This window comes from Panicum virgatum, chromosome 3K (genome assembly GCF_016808335.1).
Source record: "Panicum virgatum strain AP13 chromosome 3K, P.virgatum_v5, whole genome shotgun sequence".
NCBI lineage: Eukaryota > Viridiplantae > Streptophyta > Magnoliopsida > Poales > Poaceae > Panicum > Panicum virgatum.
The window spans coordinates 3,106,752-3,126,731 of NC_053138.1; the positions used below are offsets into that span (position 1 = coordinate 3,106,752).

The 19,980-nt window shown below is 47.2% G+C and overlaps 3 protein-coding genes and 1 pseudogene across 7 annotated transcripts; 2 read left to right on the forward strand and 2 right to left on the reverse strand.

Annotated features, from left to right (window-relative positions):
• The first annotated feature begins 109 nt into the window (after positions 1–109).
• On the forward strand, positions 110–2,165 carry LOC120700352 (annotated as a pseudogene).
• Positions 2,166–2,327: 162 nt separating this feature from the next.
• Positions 2,328–15,625, forward strand: LOC120696813 (5-formyltetrahydrofolate cyclo-ligase-like protein COG0212). 5 transcript variants are annotated; one of them, XM_039979818.1, is made up of 7 exons: positions 2,328–2,753; positions 3,357–3,447; positions 3,900–4,126; positions 4,227–4,302; positions 4,527–4,652; positions 4,730–4,897; positions 5,563–5,928. In XM_039979818.1, exons 1-6 carry the CDS (start codon positions 2,397–2,399, stop codon positions 4,891–4,893), a joined length of 1,041 nt encoding a protein of 346 aa, XP_039835752.1. In that variant the 5' UTR covers positions 2,328–2,396; the 3' UTR covers positions 4,894–4,897; positions 5,563–5,928. The 5 variants fall into 5 exon arrangements, with proteins under 5 accessions (XP_039835752.1, XP_039835754.1, XP_039835757.1 ...); XM_039979820.1 differs by lacking the exon at positions 5,563–5,928 and adding an exon at positions 15,408–15,625 and having other exon boundaries at positions 2,356–2,753; XM_039979823.1 differs by lacking the exon at positions 5,563–5,928 and adding an exon at positions 15,399–15,572 and having other exon boundaries at positions 2,356–2,753.
• LOC120700353 lies at positions 12,285–14,656 on the reverse strand. Its single transcript, XM_039984573.1, has 3 exons — positions 14,106–14,656; positions 13,056–13,467; positions 12,285–12,988 (listed from the first exon to the last, which is right to left on the reverse strand). Exons 1-3 carry the CDS (start codon positions 14,654–14,656, stop codon positions 12,362–12,364), a joined length of 1,590 nt encoding a protein of 529 aa, XP_039840507.1. The 3' UTR covers positions 12,285–12,361.
• LOC120696812 (ethylene-responsive transcription factor ABI4-like) lies at positions 15,620–18,643 on the reverse strand. The gene is made up of 2 exons (XM_039979817.1): positions 17,901–18,643; positions 15,620–16,967 (listed from the first exon to the last, which is right to left on the reverse strand). The coding sequence occupies exons 1-2, from the start codon at positions 18,238–18,240 to the stop codon at positions 16,219–16,221; spliced, it is 1,089 nt and encodes a 362-aa protein (XP_039835751.1). The 5' UTR covers positions 18,241–18,643; the 3' UTR covers positions 15,620–16,218.
• Positions 18,644–19,980: the final 1,337 nt, after the last annotated feature.

A 19,980-nucleotide genomic window follows, 5' to 3' on the forward strand; every position in this document is an offset into this window, starting at 1 on the left:
TAGGGTTTCTCGTTTATAGAGCTCGACGCTTAGGGTTCTTTATTGGGCCGGGCCGTGGCCTCTGTTTTGTTTCGAAGGCCCAATACACGCCTTTTTCTCTGGTACAGAAATGTCGTGGTCTGTCGTGTCTTGCTTGCCTGCCGTTTGGTGTGGAGTGTGCTTTCTTCCGTAGTTGTTTTTCAAGCCTCATGAAATCTTTCCTGGAAGTCCTAGACTCCTACCTTTCTGAGCTTGCTTAGTTTTAAAACTGTCAAGCAGTTGGGAACGCTTCAAGTGTTTCTGAATGCTCAATGTGTGAAGGTCAGCCCTGACTCGCCTCAGAAGCAAGTTCGATTAACACTTTCAGGTCAGTCACCTGTGATTGATACTACTTATGGCTGCCTCAATTACTACTATTTATCAATCTTACATGTGTCATAATCAATCAAGTGAAGACGTACGTACAACCACCATCATGTGTTAGGCTTATTACCTGGGCATGTGCAAATGAATTCTACTCACCATTTCCTTTGTATCTGCTCAGTGGCGGATGCAGGATGAGAGGCAAGGGGGGCTGAAACAATGGAGATGTTGATTTGTGTGAAAATTTAATGGTGATTTGATGCTTTTGCTACAGTGTTTTACGTGTAATTAGGGGAGCTTGGGGGGGGCTGGAGCCCCCCTAGCCCCCCTGCTGGATCCGCCGCTGTATCTGCTGTTCTTACATATGGTGCTACTTGTGTCATTCAGGCCATAAAAAGACTGGTGACTCCACAATCTCGACTGATGACAAAATTTTTCTCAGTTCTGCTGGACTCTCAAATGATACCCACTAGATGTATTCCTGAGCCATGCACTCCTGTTGGTGCAGCAAAAAAAGGGCGACCAGTAGGCCTAGATGAAAAGATCAAAGTGGATTTGATTGTGATTGGGTCTGTTGCAGTTGATCCAAAATCAGGAAGGGTGAGGTAAGCCGAGTTGATACTTCTGTTCTACATTTCGACAGTAATAAGTAATAAAGTATTCTGCAAACTTTCAACTGCCTTCCTTTCCCTTCGTTTAACAGAGAGAATAAACTAGATTGAACTGATTTCAATCTCAACAGCCATCATTGCCTTAAATAGACGAAATATACTTTGCCTTCCAAAACTAAACTGTTCCTCGTCATTGTCCATGATTTTGTATAAGTATACATACATCAACTATAGGGATTCGCAGAGCTGGAATATGTGATGCCTTGTTATATGGGAGCTATGGATGATTCAACCATAATAGTAACCACTGGTGGGTCCTTTTATTTGTTGGCTGATTTAGCTGGTAACCCATCTTTTATATGGATATGTGTTGTTTTATTTGGACATGTAGGATGATTAACATTATGAACCTATCTTACTGTTTGTGAGTATGATGAGTAATAGCTATTATTTTTTTAAAAAAAAACAAGACATATAAGTAAGGCCACTTACCCTTCATTCTGAATTCTGATGCATTAGCCATGCAGCGAACTGGATGTAGCTTCACGGATCTGATTCTAACAGTGGTTGAGATATAAATGTCCTCCTAAGCAGATGGCTATTTCTTTTTCCTCCCATTGTGGGCCAAAGGTTGCTTTGATCACTTGTCTGAATAAGTGAATTTCGTCTCCTTTTCTTACTTGGAACCGTGTTTTCTTTCTCTGATTGGATCTTTGCTTACTGTCTCTTTGCCTCTTTGGCTAATCACTAACATAAGCTGTCAAATGCGCGTACCACTGTAGTTCACGACACACAATTAGCGGACGACATTCCAGTCGAGAGGCTGCAAGTTGATGATGTGCCGGTCGACATCATCTGCACCCCGACTAGGTCATCTTCATCAACACCACGATCCCAATGCCGCAAGGTCTGACCGATACCTATCACCTATTTCTAACCTTCAGTGAATTAGACAGCCGGAACTTGTGCGCGCAGGAATTTACTGCGAAAAATTGTCTCCAGAAAATCTGGGCCAGATCCGAGTTCTCAGAGAGCTCAAGGCATGCATAGAGCACGAGACGGGAACCAAACTTACTTGCAATGTAAAAGGGACGGGAGATGAAATGTCTGTGAAGCGAATCCACCAGCAACGTGGGGAGAGATTTTATGGAATCCTAAAGCTGTACGGAGTAGACACCTTTTTTGGGCCAATTGAAGCATTTTCAGATTTGAAAAGTCCAAAGATCCTACTGCGGATGGTTATGTTGTTGATTATTTCGAATTGCAAACATCAAACTGCGGATGTTTGTTGTGGTGTTGCTGGCTCGCCGCACGCATGCGCATCGGCTCCCCACAGCTTCTGCGGGCCCACATGCCAGCGTCACAGATGATCCGAACCTGCCGGAATCTGTTGGTCTCTGGCGCGCGAGTGGGGAGCGTGCGTTCACAGAAGCCAACCAAGCGATGCGGCTCCTCTCCCCCGCCGCCGCGCCGCCGCTTCCGATGAGCCTCGCGGCTCGCGCCTCCCGCCGCGCACGCCGCGCTGTGGCGTCCGCGGCCGGGGGCTCCTCCTCCTCGGCCTCGGCCTCGGCCTCGTTCGACGCGGCCGCCTTCGAAGCCGAGCGCCTGCGCCTGGACGCCGCGGCGCGGGACGGGATGGCGTCGGCTGCCGCGGCGGCGGAGGCGGACCCGCGGGCGTGGAAGTGGGCGATACGGAAGAGGGTGTGGGACGCGCTGGAGGCCGAGGGCGTCGCGCGGGACCCGCGCCCCGTCCACCACCGCATCCCAAACTTCCACGGCGCCCCCGCCGCCGCCGACGCGGTATGCGCGCTCGCTCTCTCGCCTCCCCGTTCTGTACCCTCTCACGCCGGCCGAGCAGCCTTGTTCTCGTCTAGTGGCTCAGTTCTACATTTCGGTAGCGGCCCGGGCGTGAGGCATTTCGTGGTTTGCATTCTTCGGCTGTAGCTTGTTGTACACTGTAGCAAATTTTTGCCCGCAAACAGAACTGAATGGGCTCACCGTTGGTGTAAATATGAAATCATGCCAATTACATTGTATCTTCCTTGCTAACGTCATGTCGAACCGGGCATTGCATTTCGCCAAATTCTGTGTTCAGTTACAATGTCATGTGAGACACCTAAAATCTTTTGGTTTCCTCCCATTGAAACTGGGCGCCCAAAAAATTGCTTTCTTATCTTATTCATCTGAATGTGTAAGAAACTGTAACATGGTGGCAGTTTCTTGAAACCAGCAGGTGCTTCCGCTATGGCATGTGCTAAACTCGTGGATCCATCCACATACAATTTGCATTAGTTATTTTTTGAAGCCTCTTTAATTTCTTATACATGCATGTCCTATTCTAATTGCTTTGTTGCTCATTTATGTACTCATCACTAATATCACAATGTTTCAAAATGTCACCAGTTGGGGAGGCTTGACGTATTTCAGAATTCCCAATGTGTAAAGGTCAATCCTGACTCACCTCAGAAGCAAGTTCGGTTCTTAACACTGTCAGGTCCGTTACCTATGACTGCTACTGCTTATGATGGCTTAACTGTCTCTAAATATTCTTTGTAGCAGTAGCATATCAGCATCTGCAAAAACTTCGTCTGATGACACATATCAAAACTGCAGTACGTCTACCTCTTTGATTGACTCTCAGTTTGATCATTGTTTTGCTTAAACAAGTAGCTGCCAGTATCGGCAACCTTTCCTCTATTGAAGTTGGTTTTTCCGGTGTAAGATTGTATGAGCAAGCGTGTTCTGAATTAGGTGTGGTGGAGCATGATACATGAGATCGATGCTCACTTCCACATAGGGTGTATATGCCATTATATCATTCTAATTCCTAACTTCCGTAAGTTAGTAGCACCTGATCTGTCCTGGAATTTTGTGCTGCAAACCAAGGAGTCCAAGTTTGCTGTAGAATTTTCAGATTTTGATCAGATGTTCCTTTTTGTCATCCAGGTGATAAAAAGCTGTTGACTCCACAACCTCGGCTAAGGACAGGATTTTTCTCAGTTCTGGACTCTCAAATGATACCCATTGGATGCATTCCTGAAGCATGCACTTCTGTTGGCGCAGCTAAATATGGGAGGCCAATAGGTCTAGATGAAAGGATTAAGGTGGATTTGATTGTGATTGGGTCAGTTGCAGTTGACCCAAGTTCAGGAGCACGGTTGGGGAAGGGTGAGGTAATTATTCTCTTGTATATACTGTTTTAAAATGAAAAACTGTTCTTAACAAAAATTTCCAGCTCTTATTCATAAATTTATCTATGAACTTCAACCACAGGGATTTGCAGAGCTGGAATATGGCATGCTTCGATATATGGGAGCTATAGATGATTCAACCATGATAGTAACTACTGGTGAGCTCGAGTAACTATTTTAGCCTGTGATTCTTGCAAAGCATGAGATAAGTCAATATTGTCTATACATGCATGCCTCATCTCTCTCTCTCGTTTTTTTTTGAATTGACGAACTATTAGTGCTTTTTTTTGAGTTGGATTCGAAGTTAACTTTTTTTTTCATATTTAGTTCGTGGCTGGTTGCTAACATAAACTGCTAAATCTATGTCTATGCTTGCTTACAGTGCATGACAAGCAGTTAGTGGATGACATTCCAGTTGAGAAGCTGCTAGTTCATGATGTGCCGGTTGACATTATCTGCACCCCAACTCAAGTCATCTTCACAAAGACCACAATCCCAAAGCCACAAGGTTTGACCAGTTACTATTACCTGTTTAACCTGCAAAGAAGTGTTATGTGACCAGATACTGGGGACTTCTATATGCAGGGATTTACTGGGAAAAGCTATCTCCAGAAAAATTGGGCCAAATCCGAATTCTGAGAGAACTGAAGAAACGCATAGAGCAAGAGACAGGAACTATACTTCCTTCCGGGCCTTCAGAGAAGCTACCACCAACAGCTCAGAGAAGGAGGCGGCAACGACGACGATGACTGTGTATGCTTACCTTAACTGCTTTTATTTAATACAAGCTATACATACCTTTTATCTTGTGGGAAAATCAATATATTCTGCATGGTTCAAATTTCAAGCATCAGGTTGTATGAGCATTTGGATATCACAGAAACGCCAAAAATATGCTGCCTGATGAGGCAAAGAGAGAATTTGTGGTTGTTTCCATGCTTGTTTAATTTCTTTGCTACTATATGGTTCCATTGGCATTGCAATGGCTTTTGAAAAGCACCCATTTGTTTCTCGGAGTCACAGTTAGTTGAAAACATATTTTATTGAGTTGCAAAAATATAATACTACTAGAATTAGTAATGATTTAGGGAGCTTCTGGATTCAATTCAACAGCATAGTAACCAGCCTTAGGAACCCTGACATTCCAAAATAAGTAAATTCTTGAACGTGTGTATAAATCTGAGTTTTTTTTTTAACCGAATAAATCTGAGTTATTATTACCTTGAGTTTACAAAGTCCATCCAATTACCATCTGTTTATGGATATTGTGTAAGACAACAAGGAAAGAATATGCCCGTTAATGTAAAACTCTTTTGAACAGATAATATATTTTTCTTGAGCAGATGTTAGTGTAAAGTTCTTGCTCTTAGTCTTTTATCTTACTATATTTGAGGACCTGCAACCTTTTCTTTTGATAGGAAAGCAAGCTATTGGTGTACCAATTTTCAGGAGTAATACATATGCAAACAAATGAACCATCACTGTCTTGACCTTCCACATTTTTGTATCAATGGTAGCTGCCAATGACTTTGCTGCGCAGAAGGTGCCGAAGGTCAGGTGGTAGGAGCCGGGATCTGTTACGACCTGTATCTCCTTCGGCGCCTGCGTGCGCTTGCTATCGGGCTGAGCCCATGTACGGAAGACTGGGCCGAGCCGTTGGGCTAAGCCCATGTAACACCTGTGACTTGGACCGGTTTCCCTCGGCGCTGTGACAGCCTGCTATATAGCTGTCAGCGCCAGGCAATCGGCGGTTATGACGAACAGAACCTGAACTCCGAACTCAACTTCCGAGTTCTTCCCCCAACCCCTCCCAAATCTTCTTGATTGCTTGCCTTACCCCTCGAATCTCTTCTCCACCTATCCGTGTTCATAACAATTGGTATCTAGAACCGCCTCCCCCAAATTTTTTCCCCAAATCGCGAGCTCCTCACTCTGGCGCCATCTCAGAAGCCGTCAAAGTTTGAGGCGTTGATGACTACCTCCATGGAGGACCTCGCGAAGAAGTTCGACGGGTTCGACGCGGCGTTGACGAAGGTGCTCGACAAGCTCTCCGGGCTGGAGGCCTGGAAGTCCACCGCCGACATCGCCATGGACAAGCTCCTCACCAGCTCGGAGCACACGGCGTCGCGCCTCCGTCGCCTCGAGTTGGCTCCGACCCCTCCGCCCGAGCTACCTCCCCAGCGTCCGGCGACGGCTCCGCCGCAACCCCAGTCGTGGTGGGTCAACCCGTTCGACCTCAACACGGCTCCACATCAGGAGGTGCGCCCACCTGCACCGACCTGGGAGCGGCCCAGCGGGCACCGCGTCGTCAATCATAACCGGGATGCTGGCGGTGGGATTCTGGGATCCCATCCGCCACACCCGGTCACGGGTACGTCCAACAATCCCCACCCCCAAAACCATGGTGTTGATTTTGAGTCGCGAGATAGTTTCTCCAGACCCAGCCCTGTTCCCAAACTTGAGTTTCCTCGGTTTGATGGAGAGAACCCTAGATTGTGGAAGGACCGATGCGAGATGTATTTCGAGGTTTACAATGTGAGCGAGTCGCTGAAAACCCGCTTTGTTGCGCTGAATTTTTCTGGTCCGGCTGCGGCTTGGCTGCAAACGCTAGAACTCAGGGGCCGTGTCACTAGTTGGGAGTCCTTGTGTGCTGCGGTTTGCGAGAGATTTGATAAGGACCAGTACCAGACCCACATGCGCCATCTCGATAATCTTAGGCAAACAGGCTCAGTCTCTGACTATTATGCTGCCTTTGAGCAATTATCCCACCAAATCCTGCTCTACAATAGTTCATATGATGATGTCTTCTTTGTGACCCGCTTCTTGAATGGTTTACGAGAGGATATTCGCTCTGCAATTACTTTACATCGTCCAAACAACGTGGATACTGCGAGTGCTTTGGCCCTGTTGCAGGAACAGGAACTCTCCCGGGCATCGGTATCCCACAAAGGCTGGTAGTCGGGTTTTCTGTACCAGTGACAAGCCGAAGAACACTTCTCACAAGTCTGACAAGCCAGCTTCTGATGAGAAATGGGCAGCTATCAAGGCCTTCAGGAAGGCAAACGGGCTTTGCTATGTTTGTGGGGAGAAATGGGGGCATGGTCATAAATGTCCCACCAATGTCCCAATTCACATTATTCAGGAAGTGTTGGAGATTTTTCAGTTAGAGTCCAACTCTGATTCTGGTTCAGACAACCAGGCTCCTTCTGACTCTGAAGAGGTTGTTCTAGCAGTTCAGAACAATGTGGTGGGGACTGCACAGCTGAAGAAGAGGAAGACCATTCGTTTCAGTGGATGTATTGGCAAACAGGAGGTCTTAATTCTCCTTGACTCGGGCAGTGTTGGCAAATTCATCAGCCCTCAGATGGCTACTCTGATTGGACAGTCTGGTGTTCCTTGTGAGAGCAGCCTAAGGTTGTTAGCTCAGTCGATCTGGGCGCAACCGGCGGCACCCGCAGGTGGGGGGTTCGAACCCCCACCGGGGCGGATTTCCCCGCCCGCGGAAAAAAAAAACCCTCCTCGTTGTGCTCTTGATGACTTGGGCTGTGTAGTCAGCCTGGGCCTGGCCCGGTGGGTAACGGTCCCAAGAACGTGGCACCAGACCCAGTGGGCTGAGTTGTCAGCTTGGGCCCGGCCCGTTGGGTAACGGTCCCAGGAACGTGGCACCAGACCCAAGATCAAGAGCCGGGGTTCGGGGGGTTTCTTGGCCGGGGTCAACTTGGCCTCTTCTTAATATAATGCCGCAGGGGCGGTCTTTCCCCTACCCGGTCGATTTTTTTTCCTTGTGAGAGCATGCAATTTTACACTGCTGATGGTACACCCATGGTCTCTGACAGCATGATAGTGGGCTTACAATGGTTCATTCAGGGTCACACATTCTCTTATGATACCAGGATTCTACCCCTGAAACACTATGACATGATCCTAGGTGCTGACTGGTTGGGGCAGCACAGCCCAACATGGATACATTGGAAAAAGAAACTGATGAGGTTCCCTCACTTGGGTAGAAGAATCCAGCTTCAAGGCATTAAAGATGACAGTATCCCTTGCAAACCTGTAAGTGCTCACAAACTCAAAGGATTGATGAAGAAGAAGGCCCTAGTGCATTGCCTTCCAATACAGGCCATTGAGCATTCTGCTCTGGATTCCAGTGTGCATGCCTTGACAGCAGAACAACCTGAATTTCCTGACATGCCCCCACAAGTGCAGGAAGTGGTTCAGAAGTTTCAGCACCTATTCCAAGAACCAACCGAGCTACCACCCCTAAGAGAATATGATCATCATATCCCTCTGGTGCCCGGTGCCCATCCTGTTAATGTGTGGCCTTACAGATACTCTCCACAGCAGAAATCTGAAATTGAAGCACAAGTAGCTACTATGTTAAGACATGGGGTGATTGCCCACAGTACCAGTTCATTTGCTTCACCTGTCCTCCTAGTCAAGAAAAAGGATGGAACATGGCGTTTTTGCATTGACTACAGGCACCTCAACAATATTACAGTCAAGAACAAACATCCTCTCCCAATTGTAGATGAGTTATTGGATGAGTTAGCTGGGGCATGCTGGTTCACAAAGTTAGATTTTAGGGCTGGCTATCACCAGATAAGGGTTGCTCCGGAAGATGAATTCAAAACTGTATTCAGGACTCACCATGGGTTATATGAGTTCAGAGTGATGCCATTTGGGCTAACCAATGCTCCTGCAACCTTTCAAAGCATTATGAATCAGATTTTTGCCAGCTTACTACGCAAGCATGTGCTGGTTTTCATGGATGATGTACTAATTTACAGCAAATCCTTGGAAGAGCATGTGCTTCATCTTACACAAGTCTTTCAGATTCTTGACAACCATCATTTCTTGGTGAAACTCAGCAAGTGTGAATTTGCTAAGCAGGAACTAGAATATCTGGGGCACACAATTTCAATTCAGGGGATTGCTACTGAACCCACTAAGATCCAAGCTATTGCAAAGTGACCAGTGCCATCAACAGTGAAGGAACTGAGAGGATTTTTGGGTCTCACAGGTTATTATAGAAGATTCATAAAGCATTATGGTATTCTGAGCAAACCACTGACAGCATTACTTAAAAAGGGGGTACAATTTCAGTGGACACCACAGGCACATGAAGCATTTCAGCTGTTACAGAATGCTCTCACTCAGGCCCCAGTCCTTGCAATCCCTGACTTCTCCAAGCAGTTTGTTCTTGAAACTGATGCCAGTGATATTGGATTGGGTGCTGTACTGATGCAAGATGGGCATCCCATATCTTATCTGAGCAAAGCTTTGAGCCCAAGAAACCAAGCTCTGTCAACATATGAAAAGGAGTGTACGGCTATCCTACTTGCAGTTGATAAATGGAGACCTTATTTGCAGTCTCAAGAATTCTTGATCAAGACTGATCATAGAAGCTTGCTGTTCCTCACAGAGCAGAGAGCAACAACTAAGTTACAGCAAAAGGCCATGATCAAACTGATGAATCTGAACTTCAAAATCCAATACAAGAAGGGCATTTCCAATAAAGCTGCTGACGCCTTGTCTAGAGTATCTGATACCTCAGAGGTCATGCCCATCTCTCAGGTTGTTCCAAGCTGGATGGAGAAACTGCAGGAAGGATATCAAGAGGCTCTAGAAGCCAAGCAGCTGCTCACTGAACTGGCCATCACCAATACAAATGCTAAAGGATTTTCTCTGGATGCTGGCATAATCAGGTTCAAAGGCAGAGTGTGGGTGGGCAATAATCTCCTGGCTCAGGCTCACATTTTGCAAGCATTGCACAATAGTGGTTTGGGTGGCCACTCTGGTATACATGCAACATATCACAGAGTCAAATCATTATTTGCATGGCCTAATTTGAAATCATCAGTGACCTCATATGTCCCGAGCTGCTCAGTCTGCCAGCAGGCCAAGTCAGAGCATGTTAAAACACCTGGCTTGCTACAACCTCTACCAATCCCATCACAACCATGGTCTACCATCAGCATGGACTTTATTGAGGGACTTCCCAAGTCAGGAGGATTTGATGTGATTTTTGTGGTGGTGGATAAGCTAACTAAGTATGCACACTTCATGCCACTAGTCCATCCTTTTACAGCATTAAGTGTGGCACAGTTGTTCTTCAACAACATCTATAAACTCCATGGGCTACCTGATGCAATCATTTCTGACCGGGATAGAATCTTCACTAGCAATCTCTGGCAGGAGCTGTTCAAACTGTCTGACACTCAGTTGCTAATGAGTTCTTCTTACCACCCTCAAACTGATAGCCAAACAGAGAGAATCAATCAGTGTCTAGAAGCATTCCTTCGGTGTGCTGTTCATTCCTGCCCAAAGCAGTGGCATAAGTGGTTATCTCTAGCAGAATTCTGGTACAATACAGCCTTTCAATCTGCAATTGGTCACACTCCATTTGAAGCACTCTATGGTCAGCCTCCTCGGCACTTTGGTCTCTCTAGTTCCTCCCAAAGCTCGTCTGCTGATTTGGACAGTTGGCTTAAGGAACGTGATCTCCTGAATCGATTGCTCATCTGTTGCGTGCCCAGCAGCGAATGAAAGCAAATGCTGATGCCAACAGAACTGAGAGAGTCTTCCAAGAGGGCGAAATGGTGTATCTGAAGATCCAGCCCTATATTCAGTCAACTGTTGCATCAAGAAGCAACCAGAAGCCCTCCTTCAAGTTTTTTGGGCCCTACAAGATTCTGAAGAAGATTGGCACCGTGGCTTATCAGCTCGACCTTCCTGACCATGTGCAAATTCATCCGGTTGTGCGTGTGTCCCAGCTCAAGAGATGCGTGCCATCAACAACTGAGGTAACTGAAGACATCATGGCAATCAGTACTGACCCGGACTTGGTGGTTTCTCCTCAATGAATTCTGGAGCGCTCATTGGTTGCTAAGGGCACTACATCAGCCTTCCGCATCAAGGTACAGTGGTCAGGACTTCCAACATCACTTGCAACATGGGAAGATGAAGAAGACCTTCGGCGCCGTTTCACCACTGCAGCAGCTTGGGGTCCAGCTGCATTTTAAGGGCGGGAGAGTGTTACGACCTGTATCTCCTTCGGCGCCTGCGTGCACTTGCTATCGGGCTGAGCCCATGTATGGAAGACTGGGCCGAGCCGTTGGGCTGAGCCCATGTAACACCTGTGACTTGGACCGGTTTCCCTCGGCGCCGTGACAGCCTGCTATATAGCTGTCAGCGCCAGGCAATCGGCGGTTATGACGAACAGAACCTGAACTCCGAACTCAACTTCCGAGTTCTTCCCCAAATCCCTCCCAAATCTTCTCGAAATTATGCAGTGTTATGGTCTCTGAACTGCATTGTTTGACAAAATTATGCAGACTGCAATGTTTGAGATATAAATTATGCACCATTGCAAACCTGAACTGAACCTGAACTGCAATGTTTGACAAGATGCAGTGTTATGGTCTCTGAATTCAGAGACTGAATATCAGGTTGCTTGAAATGTTTGAAATGGCAACCTGATTGAAATGACATTATGCAATGAAAATTACTCTTGTAGCTGAACTACTCTTGTAGCTGTCACTTTTTGGCTTCATAATTGTACAATTGCTCTTCTGTGAGTCATGCAGCTGAGACAGCTCGAGCTTGTCATTTCAAACCCAGCACAGAGCACTACCAGGTGCTGAGTAGTAGTACTGAATACTGATACAAGAGCAAATACTAGCATAGGTGACATGATTCATTTGTTCTGAACTAACTCATAGCAGTGTCTCCTTTCAGTATCATCAGGAAGGGGCACCTGATGTCTCCAAGTTATTGGTCAACATAATTGCTGTAATTTTCACACACAAAAAAAGATGCTGTACTGAACATCATCAAGATGCCTCTATCAAACTGAATATGCATCCCTGGCATATGCCTGACATGTTAGCCCTGCATTTCTGATGGCAATAATTTTGTCTAGCAAAAATGAAGCAGAAACAGGGATAACAATGTACATTCAGAATAATATATCTAAACTGAATATTTGCAAGTAATCTGAGACACATTGCTGACCGAGAAAAGAAAGTGCTGTATTGCTGTGTAACAGAATACACAGAATACTATTACTCCAACACATTACAAACTGATACAATGGTAATGGTAAACTGATGCTGCTGCAACTGCAATAATGCTAGCAAACACTAGACACATCTGTTCAGGCTAGATAAACTAGGAACACATTGCAAACACTAGACACTAGACACCAAAGAAGCACTAGACACTCCCACCTCCACTGCCTCCTAGTATTTCAGCTAGAATTTTAGCACGCATGGCCTCGACATATGCCCTCTGTGTGTCATCAAGAGCATTCGTGTCCATGAACATGATTTTTTGGTCCTCGTCCTTCTTCTTTGTAGCTGCTTTGCGCTCTTCCGCAGCTGCTTGAGCCCGTGCCTTCTCACCCTTGAGCCTTAGCCTCTCTTCCTCGTTTGCTGCCTTGCGCTCTTCCGCAGCTGCTTTGCGCTCTTCAATTGCAACTTTGCGCTCCTCAATGGCCTTGATTTCCGTCCACCTTGAGTCCTTGTCAACTGCAAGCTTCTCCTTTGATTCGATCATCTTTTGTATCGCCTCCTTGTAGCCACCGACATCTTTCTTCAACCTATCTTTCTCCTTCTTCCTCCCTGCAGGCCTCTTGCTCATTTCATCAGTCCCTTCATCCTCCTCATGAGCTTCAAAATCAGCTGAAGACGAACAGTTGGACCTTTGCTTCTTTGGTGGGCATTCAAACTCCCTGTCTATCCACTTCTGATTGTTTTGCAACAATGTCCAGCAATGTTGCATGGTAAAGGGCCTATGCTTCTGCTGATCCATGGCCTTGTACCTCTCCTGGGCGAGGTTGGCCTATCAAGGCAAAAAAGAGCAAAATGTCAGGATCAAGTGAACAAAATGAACAAAATGGCCTACTCACTTGTTCTTGAAGTGGGACTCCACTTGGATGTTGGCGAGCAACTTGGGCAAGACATGACTTCCATTTGTTACAACATTCTTGGATTGTAGACCAACGATGCTGGAGCGACCCGATTGTTCTAGACATTGTTGTATTGGCATTACGGTGAAAGTGCTCTGAGATGCGGCTCCAATAAGTGCTACTACTCTGATCAACTCCTGCAATGGCATCAAGGGACACAAACTCTCGTGCCTTGATCAAGGCAACATCTTCATCTGATGAATAATTGGCAGACCTGTGTCCTCTTTTCCTTGTTGGACTGATCAAAGTGTCATCTTCATCATGCTCCTCATCAGCACTTGGCAATGGTTGGAAGAGAGAGATATTTTCTACTTCAACACTTTCATCCATCATATTTGAAAAAGATTGGGCACTGCACATTCAAACAAATTCATCATATATAGAGATGCAAGTAACACTGAACACCGATAGAATCACTCATATATAGTGATGTAGAATCAAGTACTCAAGTCAAATAGAAATATATGGAAATTAAGGCAGCTCATGGAAATATGAAAAAAAACACCCATAAATGTAAGGATTTCCAGGGATGGCTATTTTATGATAATTGACAATGCCTGCAGTAAAACATCAATATTGCATCCCTGACTTGAATATACACAATGCAAAGGAAGGAGAGAAAGAAAAGGCAATGATGTGTTTAATTTCCTGCAGTAAACTAGAATGTAAGAGCATTCAATGTGTTCAATCTGGTACTGCAAGTCTCTAAAGTTCCTTCATTGCACTGCAGACTGCTAATTACAGGAGTGTTTGTGAAGTGAATAAGTGATCTACAACGCCATCTGGATCTTTGATGTGACAGCATATCAAGAGACATGATACTCCGCATGCCATCTAAATAAAATGCCATGCCATTTCTTTGTTACATTTGATTAACAGAGTACAGTGACAGCAAGCTAAGGAACTAATTGTGCAGGACTACAGGCTACAACATTCCTATTAGGCTTCATGCATATCATATATTCAGAGCAAGGAACTTCTGAAATTTACCTTGCAGACATTCCATCAAACACGTTGTTGGCATCATGGGTGTCTTCCTCGGTGCCACAATTGGGAGCTGCCATGCTTGACGACGATGAAGAATTTCTTGTCGGCGTTGAAGCAGAGGCCACCAGAGTTGAAGGCTTCTTCTTCGGGCCCGGCTTCTTCCTCGCTGCCTTTGCCAAGCCGGTGGTAGGGATCTTGGGCTTCGGTGGGGCGTTCGGCCTTGGGGGCATCATCGCAGCACGAGGTGGCGCGATTGCCCACGGTGCCCTTGGCCCAAGCTGGGGCGCTGTGCCCATGGAGGGCATGCCCGTGGGCGACATGGCCGGCGACCCCTCCATGGAGGGCATGCCCATGGGCGGCGCGACCAGCCACCCCTCCATGGGGAGCATGCTCGTGGCAGCCACCTGGGAGAGGTCGGCCCAGCACACCGCCCCGGCGGCCCCGGCAGTGGATGCCATGGGCGGCGGCGGTCCCCAGTGAAGGATGGGCGCAGGAGGGGGATGAGGCTGGCGAAGGCTGGCGGACGACTGCTGGTAGGGCTCGTCGGCGGCCATCGCGTTGCGCTGCGGGGGCTGCAGTCGGAACAGGGAGGGGCGACGGCGGGCAGGAAGGGGCGACGCGAGCGACGAGGAAAGGGGCGACGGGGTTTTCCCCTTTCTATTCGGGATTTGATTGAAATTATTGGGGATTGAGAAAAAATAAAGGGAAAAGGAGAGTGAAAAATCAATCTGTTGGAGTATGTTTTTTAACATCAATTCCCTATATTGAGAAAAAGTGGAAAGGGGATAGGGAAAAATCAATCTGTTGGAGTTGCTCCTACCCCTCGAATCTCTTCTCCACCTATCCGTGTTCATAACAGGATCACCTAAAAGTTGACATGAGGGAGCAAAAAATTCCGAACTACTCCAATTCTGTGTGTCAAAATGCTTTGTCCCAATTTCACATTCTTCAGCACGAGGACAACACCCTTTGGATGTTTAAACTGTGGTCCATCCACCCCCTTTTGGAAGTTGTCAGAAAATCAGTGCTGCTCGTGTGGAAAAAAGGACAGGCAGGGCATCTGGCATGTACCTTGACCGGCCTGTTGTACATTGGGACGTTATATTTGCATCAGATTTGCAATTGGCACGTTGTGCTTGATATACTCCCCAACCATGATACTTTATTTGTATATAGACATAGTCAATGTAATCGCAGTTTGAATTCGCAACTACCATTGTAATCAATGTTGTTTTACAGTCCAAGCTAGTACCATGGAGTCGTCTGATTCTGTATTTCTCTGATTACCTTTTTGAGGATGTGAAGGAAGAGGAGGTAGCGCATGGTCTGGATAAGCAATGGACGCGTCACCTAGTAGACAACAGAAGATGCCGTGGTCAATTGCACAAACACAAACAGCGTATGTAATCAACAATTTTTTGACGTGGTCTAGCAACCATGAAGACGTAAGAGATGGTTGTTGTTTTTTTACAGCTTGACCTGAAAAAATCGTATCAAATAAAGGGGCCACAAATTGATTGCCAGGAGGGCATTTCACGTGTTGTAGTTGTATTATGTTCATCTGTAACCAGCTAATAGTATTTTCCTCTCACATCAAACCAGCACCGGCCACCAGTCACAGCCAGCCAACAGTATTTTTCTCTCATAATAAATCAGCACCGGCCACAGCCAGCCGAACAGAGTGGTAGAGAGCATTTGAACAAAGATTTCAACGAAAGCACTCAAATTTGAATATAAATCTAAATTTAAAAAAAGATGAAGAAAGTTATCTATGCCCAGGGCTCGTTTCTCTCCATGCTCGTGACTCCAGGCGACGTTGATTCCAATCTAAATCACGTTTGCCGTTTTCCGCCGTCCATCTGACCCTGCGCCGTTTGAACTGTCTGACCGCCGCAACCGGGACAAGGACTGACGGACAGGCCCAGCAGCTTGACGGCGTCTTTCCACGACGTGAGCGGCCGACAGCGGCCGACCTGTCAGTGACAGCGAGAGTCCACGTGGCGTCTCGTGCCGCCCCACGACTTCCCCGCCGCCTGCACCGTTGACCGACCACCCACGTGGCGTTAAAGGGGCTGACTGAATCTCTCCACGTAGGCAACCTTTTTCGTTGACGGGGTCAACCTGAGTGGTCCCACCGCCACGGCGGGTACGAGCCGTGGTAGTGGCTCGCCGCCCACGCCGCCGCGGGGTTGCCTGCTGGCTCGCCGCGGCTCTGCGGCGGCGACAGGTAGCTGAACGGTGTCACGCCCTGGGCGGCGAAGCTGTACGCTGCAGGAGGAGGAGGGGGAGGCAACGTGCCACTTGGCGTCCCGGATGAGCCGCCGGGGTCGCCGCCGGCGCTCTGCAAGAGCCTGGCGTACTCCGCGTATTGCTCCATGCCGCCGCCGGTGGAGGGCGCCTGAGCCTGCGACTCCAGAAGCGCGTCCGGCCTGGGCGGCGGCGGCGGCAATGCGCGCGAGGCCGGATCCGGCGGCGGCGGGGACGGGAGCGTGGCGGACTCGGGGAAGTTGAGCCTGGCGCGGCTGCCGCGGAACCTAAGCGCGGCGCCATCGTAGGCCCGGGCGGCGGCCTCGGCGGTGTCGAAGGTGCCCAGCCACACGCGCGCCGCCTTGTGCGGGTCACGGATCTCCGCCGCCCACTTCCCCCACGGACGCTGCCGCACGCCGCGGTAACGCTTCCGCGTCGCCGCGCTGCCGCTGCTGCTCGCCCCGGCGGCGGCGGAGGCGGACGACGGCGAAGGTACCTCCTCCTCGGCCGCGGCAGCAGAGGCGGCACGGTAATGCGTCTGCGAGGAAGTCGCCGCCTCTGTCGCCGCCGCAGCCGAAGGCCAGTAGTGCTCCGGCAGCGGCTGCGTCTCGCTGTAGCCTGCACGAAGGATCCAGGAAACAGAGGACATCGCTTAGCTATTCAGGGGAGAAATATCTTGATTTTTTCTTTTATAAACAGAAAATATCTTCATCTCAGTTGAAAGAATCTCGTTCCAAATCTTTTCAAGAGTAACACTGTCGCTCAGAACAAAGAAAAAGAGAAAAAATTCAGCACAAATCAAAATCGGCGATCAGCTGACAGCGTCCACAGGCTTATTATCGGCTAGTTTAGCTCCTCTGTTTTTCCCATTCCTTGCTCTGTTTTGTTAACCATCGTAGAAGCAGAGTACATAGTTAGATACTAGAGACCTTCTAATTGCTAATGCACTTACAGCACAAATTTTAACTGCTGCTTTAAGGTTCCAAAGCAAACTTATTAGAACGTGGTTAGTGTGATACGATGACCTTTTTCCAAATTGGTTTGAACCGTTCATTTTCCCCCCATCTGTTATTACACAACTAAACGAACAAATAAATTTCATACATTTGAAGGCAAATGGTTCGAGTTAGATGAAGCGTGCAGATTGTAGACATATTTCTTTCTCTTCAAAAAGAAAGTATGAAAGGACAGGACAAACGAACTAAACGTGATGAGTTGGTAGCGTTGTTTTTCCTGCTTAGACAAGAAGATCGAGCACTTGCGTGCGTGTTGCACATCAAAGCAGCTCATAAAATAATAGTACTAGAATAAATCAACGTCCTATGTTCTACCATGAAATCTAAATAACAAGTGGGGTGGTAAAAAAATCAAAGACAAATGCTAGATGTATAGTGCCATAGTGGTGTCGTCAGCCCTTACCGTGCAGCTCAGATGCAGGGGCAATTAAAAAAAATAAGTAAAAAGCACGTGTGTTGATACTACGGTCGGTACCAAACCAAACGCAGCCATGCATGTACTTGAGATTGATGCTGCCGCGCCGTGCGTTCTTACCGTCGAGCACGAAAGCAGGGGACGGCTCGGCGGCGAGCTCGTCGTACGGCCACCACGCCTCCTCCGCGGAGGCATCCTGCACGGCCTGGGGGGGCGCCTTGGCCGGCGGCGCCGAGCCGGCGACCACCCTGGCCAGCGCGGCCACCATGGCCGACATCTCCCGGGCCTGCCTGCCCCGCGACAGCGCCGGCGACGCCGCCGTGTTGGCTTCCATCACCACGGGCTCCAGCGGCTGGGGCTGCTGCTGCTGCTGGCGGCGGTCTCCTCCGCCGCCGTCGCCGGCGGCGAGAAGCCGCCGCCCGTGCTGCTCCCCCGAGTCCGCCACCGCGGCGTGGCACATGAACGATCTATCCAGTAGGCACCGGCCCGGCCGCCGCCCCAGCTACGTGACAGGCGCGAGCTTTTCTTCTCAGAAATGGTTCTGGGTCTCCTCGGCGAGCAACATGTGTCCATATATAAGGCCCGGATGTGATCCATGTGCGCGGCATGCGGATCAAAAGCTTAGCTTAGGCACCAAGAGAAGATTAAAAAAAAAGGTGAGCTGGAGATTTCTGAATTCAATTATTTCTAAGAAAATAAGAGAAGTAGGAAAAAAAGTAGTACTCCTATCTGTAGGCAGATAAACACTCGCAAACAGAGGAAGAGCAATAGTAATGTCGCAAGGATGGATAAGTATCAGTCGGCATGAAAAGGAAAGCAACACTTGTGTACCGTAAATGGAACAGTGATCATCGACATGTTTATCCAAGATGCAATGCATGCATACACTCCTAGGGTCGTCTAATAAGTTAGTACTAAGGAATCAGCATTTCCAAACTTTGTTCCTACTTGCACACGACCTTCTGTTTGTACGGACTTCTGCATTTTTTTTAAATCTCCAATTGCCTCGTGGCAAGGATAGATTTTTTTTTTCTTTGCAGTAATAAAAATACTACTATCAAAGAATCAAACATATGAGCAATGGGAAATACTGTACTCCGTATACATGAATGAAATTAGCATTTTGAAAAGAAAGTATACTGCTCAAGCAAAACAAAATCCAATTTCGTCTTCTCTTTCGACAAAACAAAATGCAGGAATCTGCAATGGTGATGGGATCCTGTAGTCCTCTGACCATATAGTACTATAGTAGGTTAGATTTCACATCCGTTTGACCATCGATTTCATTCGCGCAATGCATTCTGGCTACTCTATCTGTCTGCCTTACGTGTCCTAAAAGCCGGTCGGTGAATGGATATTTATTACTACTTGGGTAGGCTCCCGTAATTTCAGAATGATGTCGACTGATAATTATGTGTTTACCACCCTTAACATGGTTAATTATGCCAGTCTCAGTAGGAGTTTCATGGGCACAGATATCTAGATTGAAAACTAGGTAACCGTCCCAGATGAGTTTCATTGTGATGAAACTCTCCTCAAAACTCCAATCTTCTCTCTCCTTGCCACGCCAGCAAAATTGATGATATTTAATATCATGAAACTCTCCATGAAACTCCCACTAAGACTGGCCTTAAATCGAGCTAAGTATTACTATACCCTTTAGCTCTAGTAAAACATGTTTGCATCTGCTGCTAGCCAGAAAAAAAAACAGGGGATGTTTAGTATTACCGAAATAAATTAAACATTTTCCCTCAAAAATATAAATTAAACATGATATCAGCTCACAACCATAGTCATACCATAATATCCAACTTACACTTTTGTCTACGTGGCGCCGCAGAAGTGAGGTTATTTACTCTTGGTTACGCGGTAGGTGTTTGGCTGCAGAGAACTTAAAAAAGCCTTAGCAGAAAAGGGGCGTTAATGTAATTCTAGACCAGAGCACTAGCAATTGAGCTGGTTATTATGCATCGTCTTAGCCAAAATATTTCTGCATAGTACTGATAAACTGAGGTCTAAATAGTTCAGAATATAATTGTAGAAGGTAAAGTATTACGTTTTGGACATACTTTCTTGTGAAATATCAATACATTGTGAGTAACAATGTCGTACAACATGTTATCGATCAATTGCTACAAAATCAATATTGTGTAGTTGATTTTTTAACCCACAGACTGAAATTCGTCTCAGTCAAGATTCA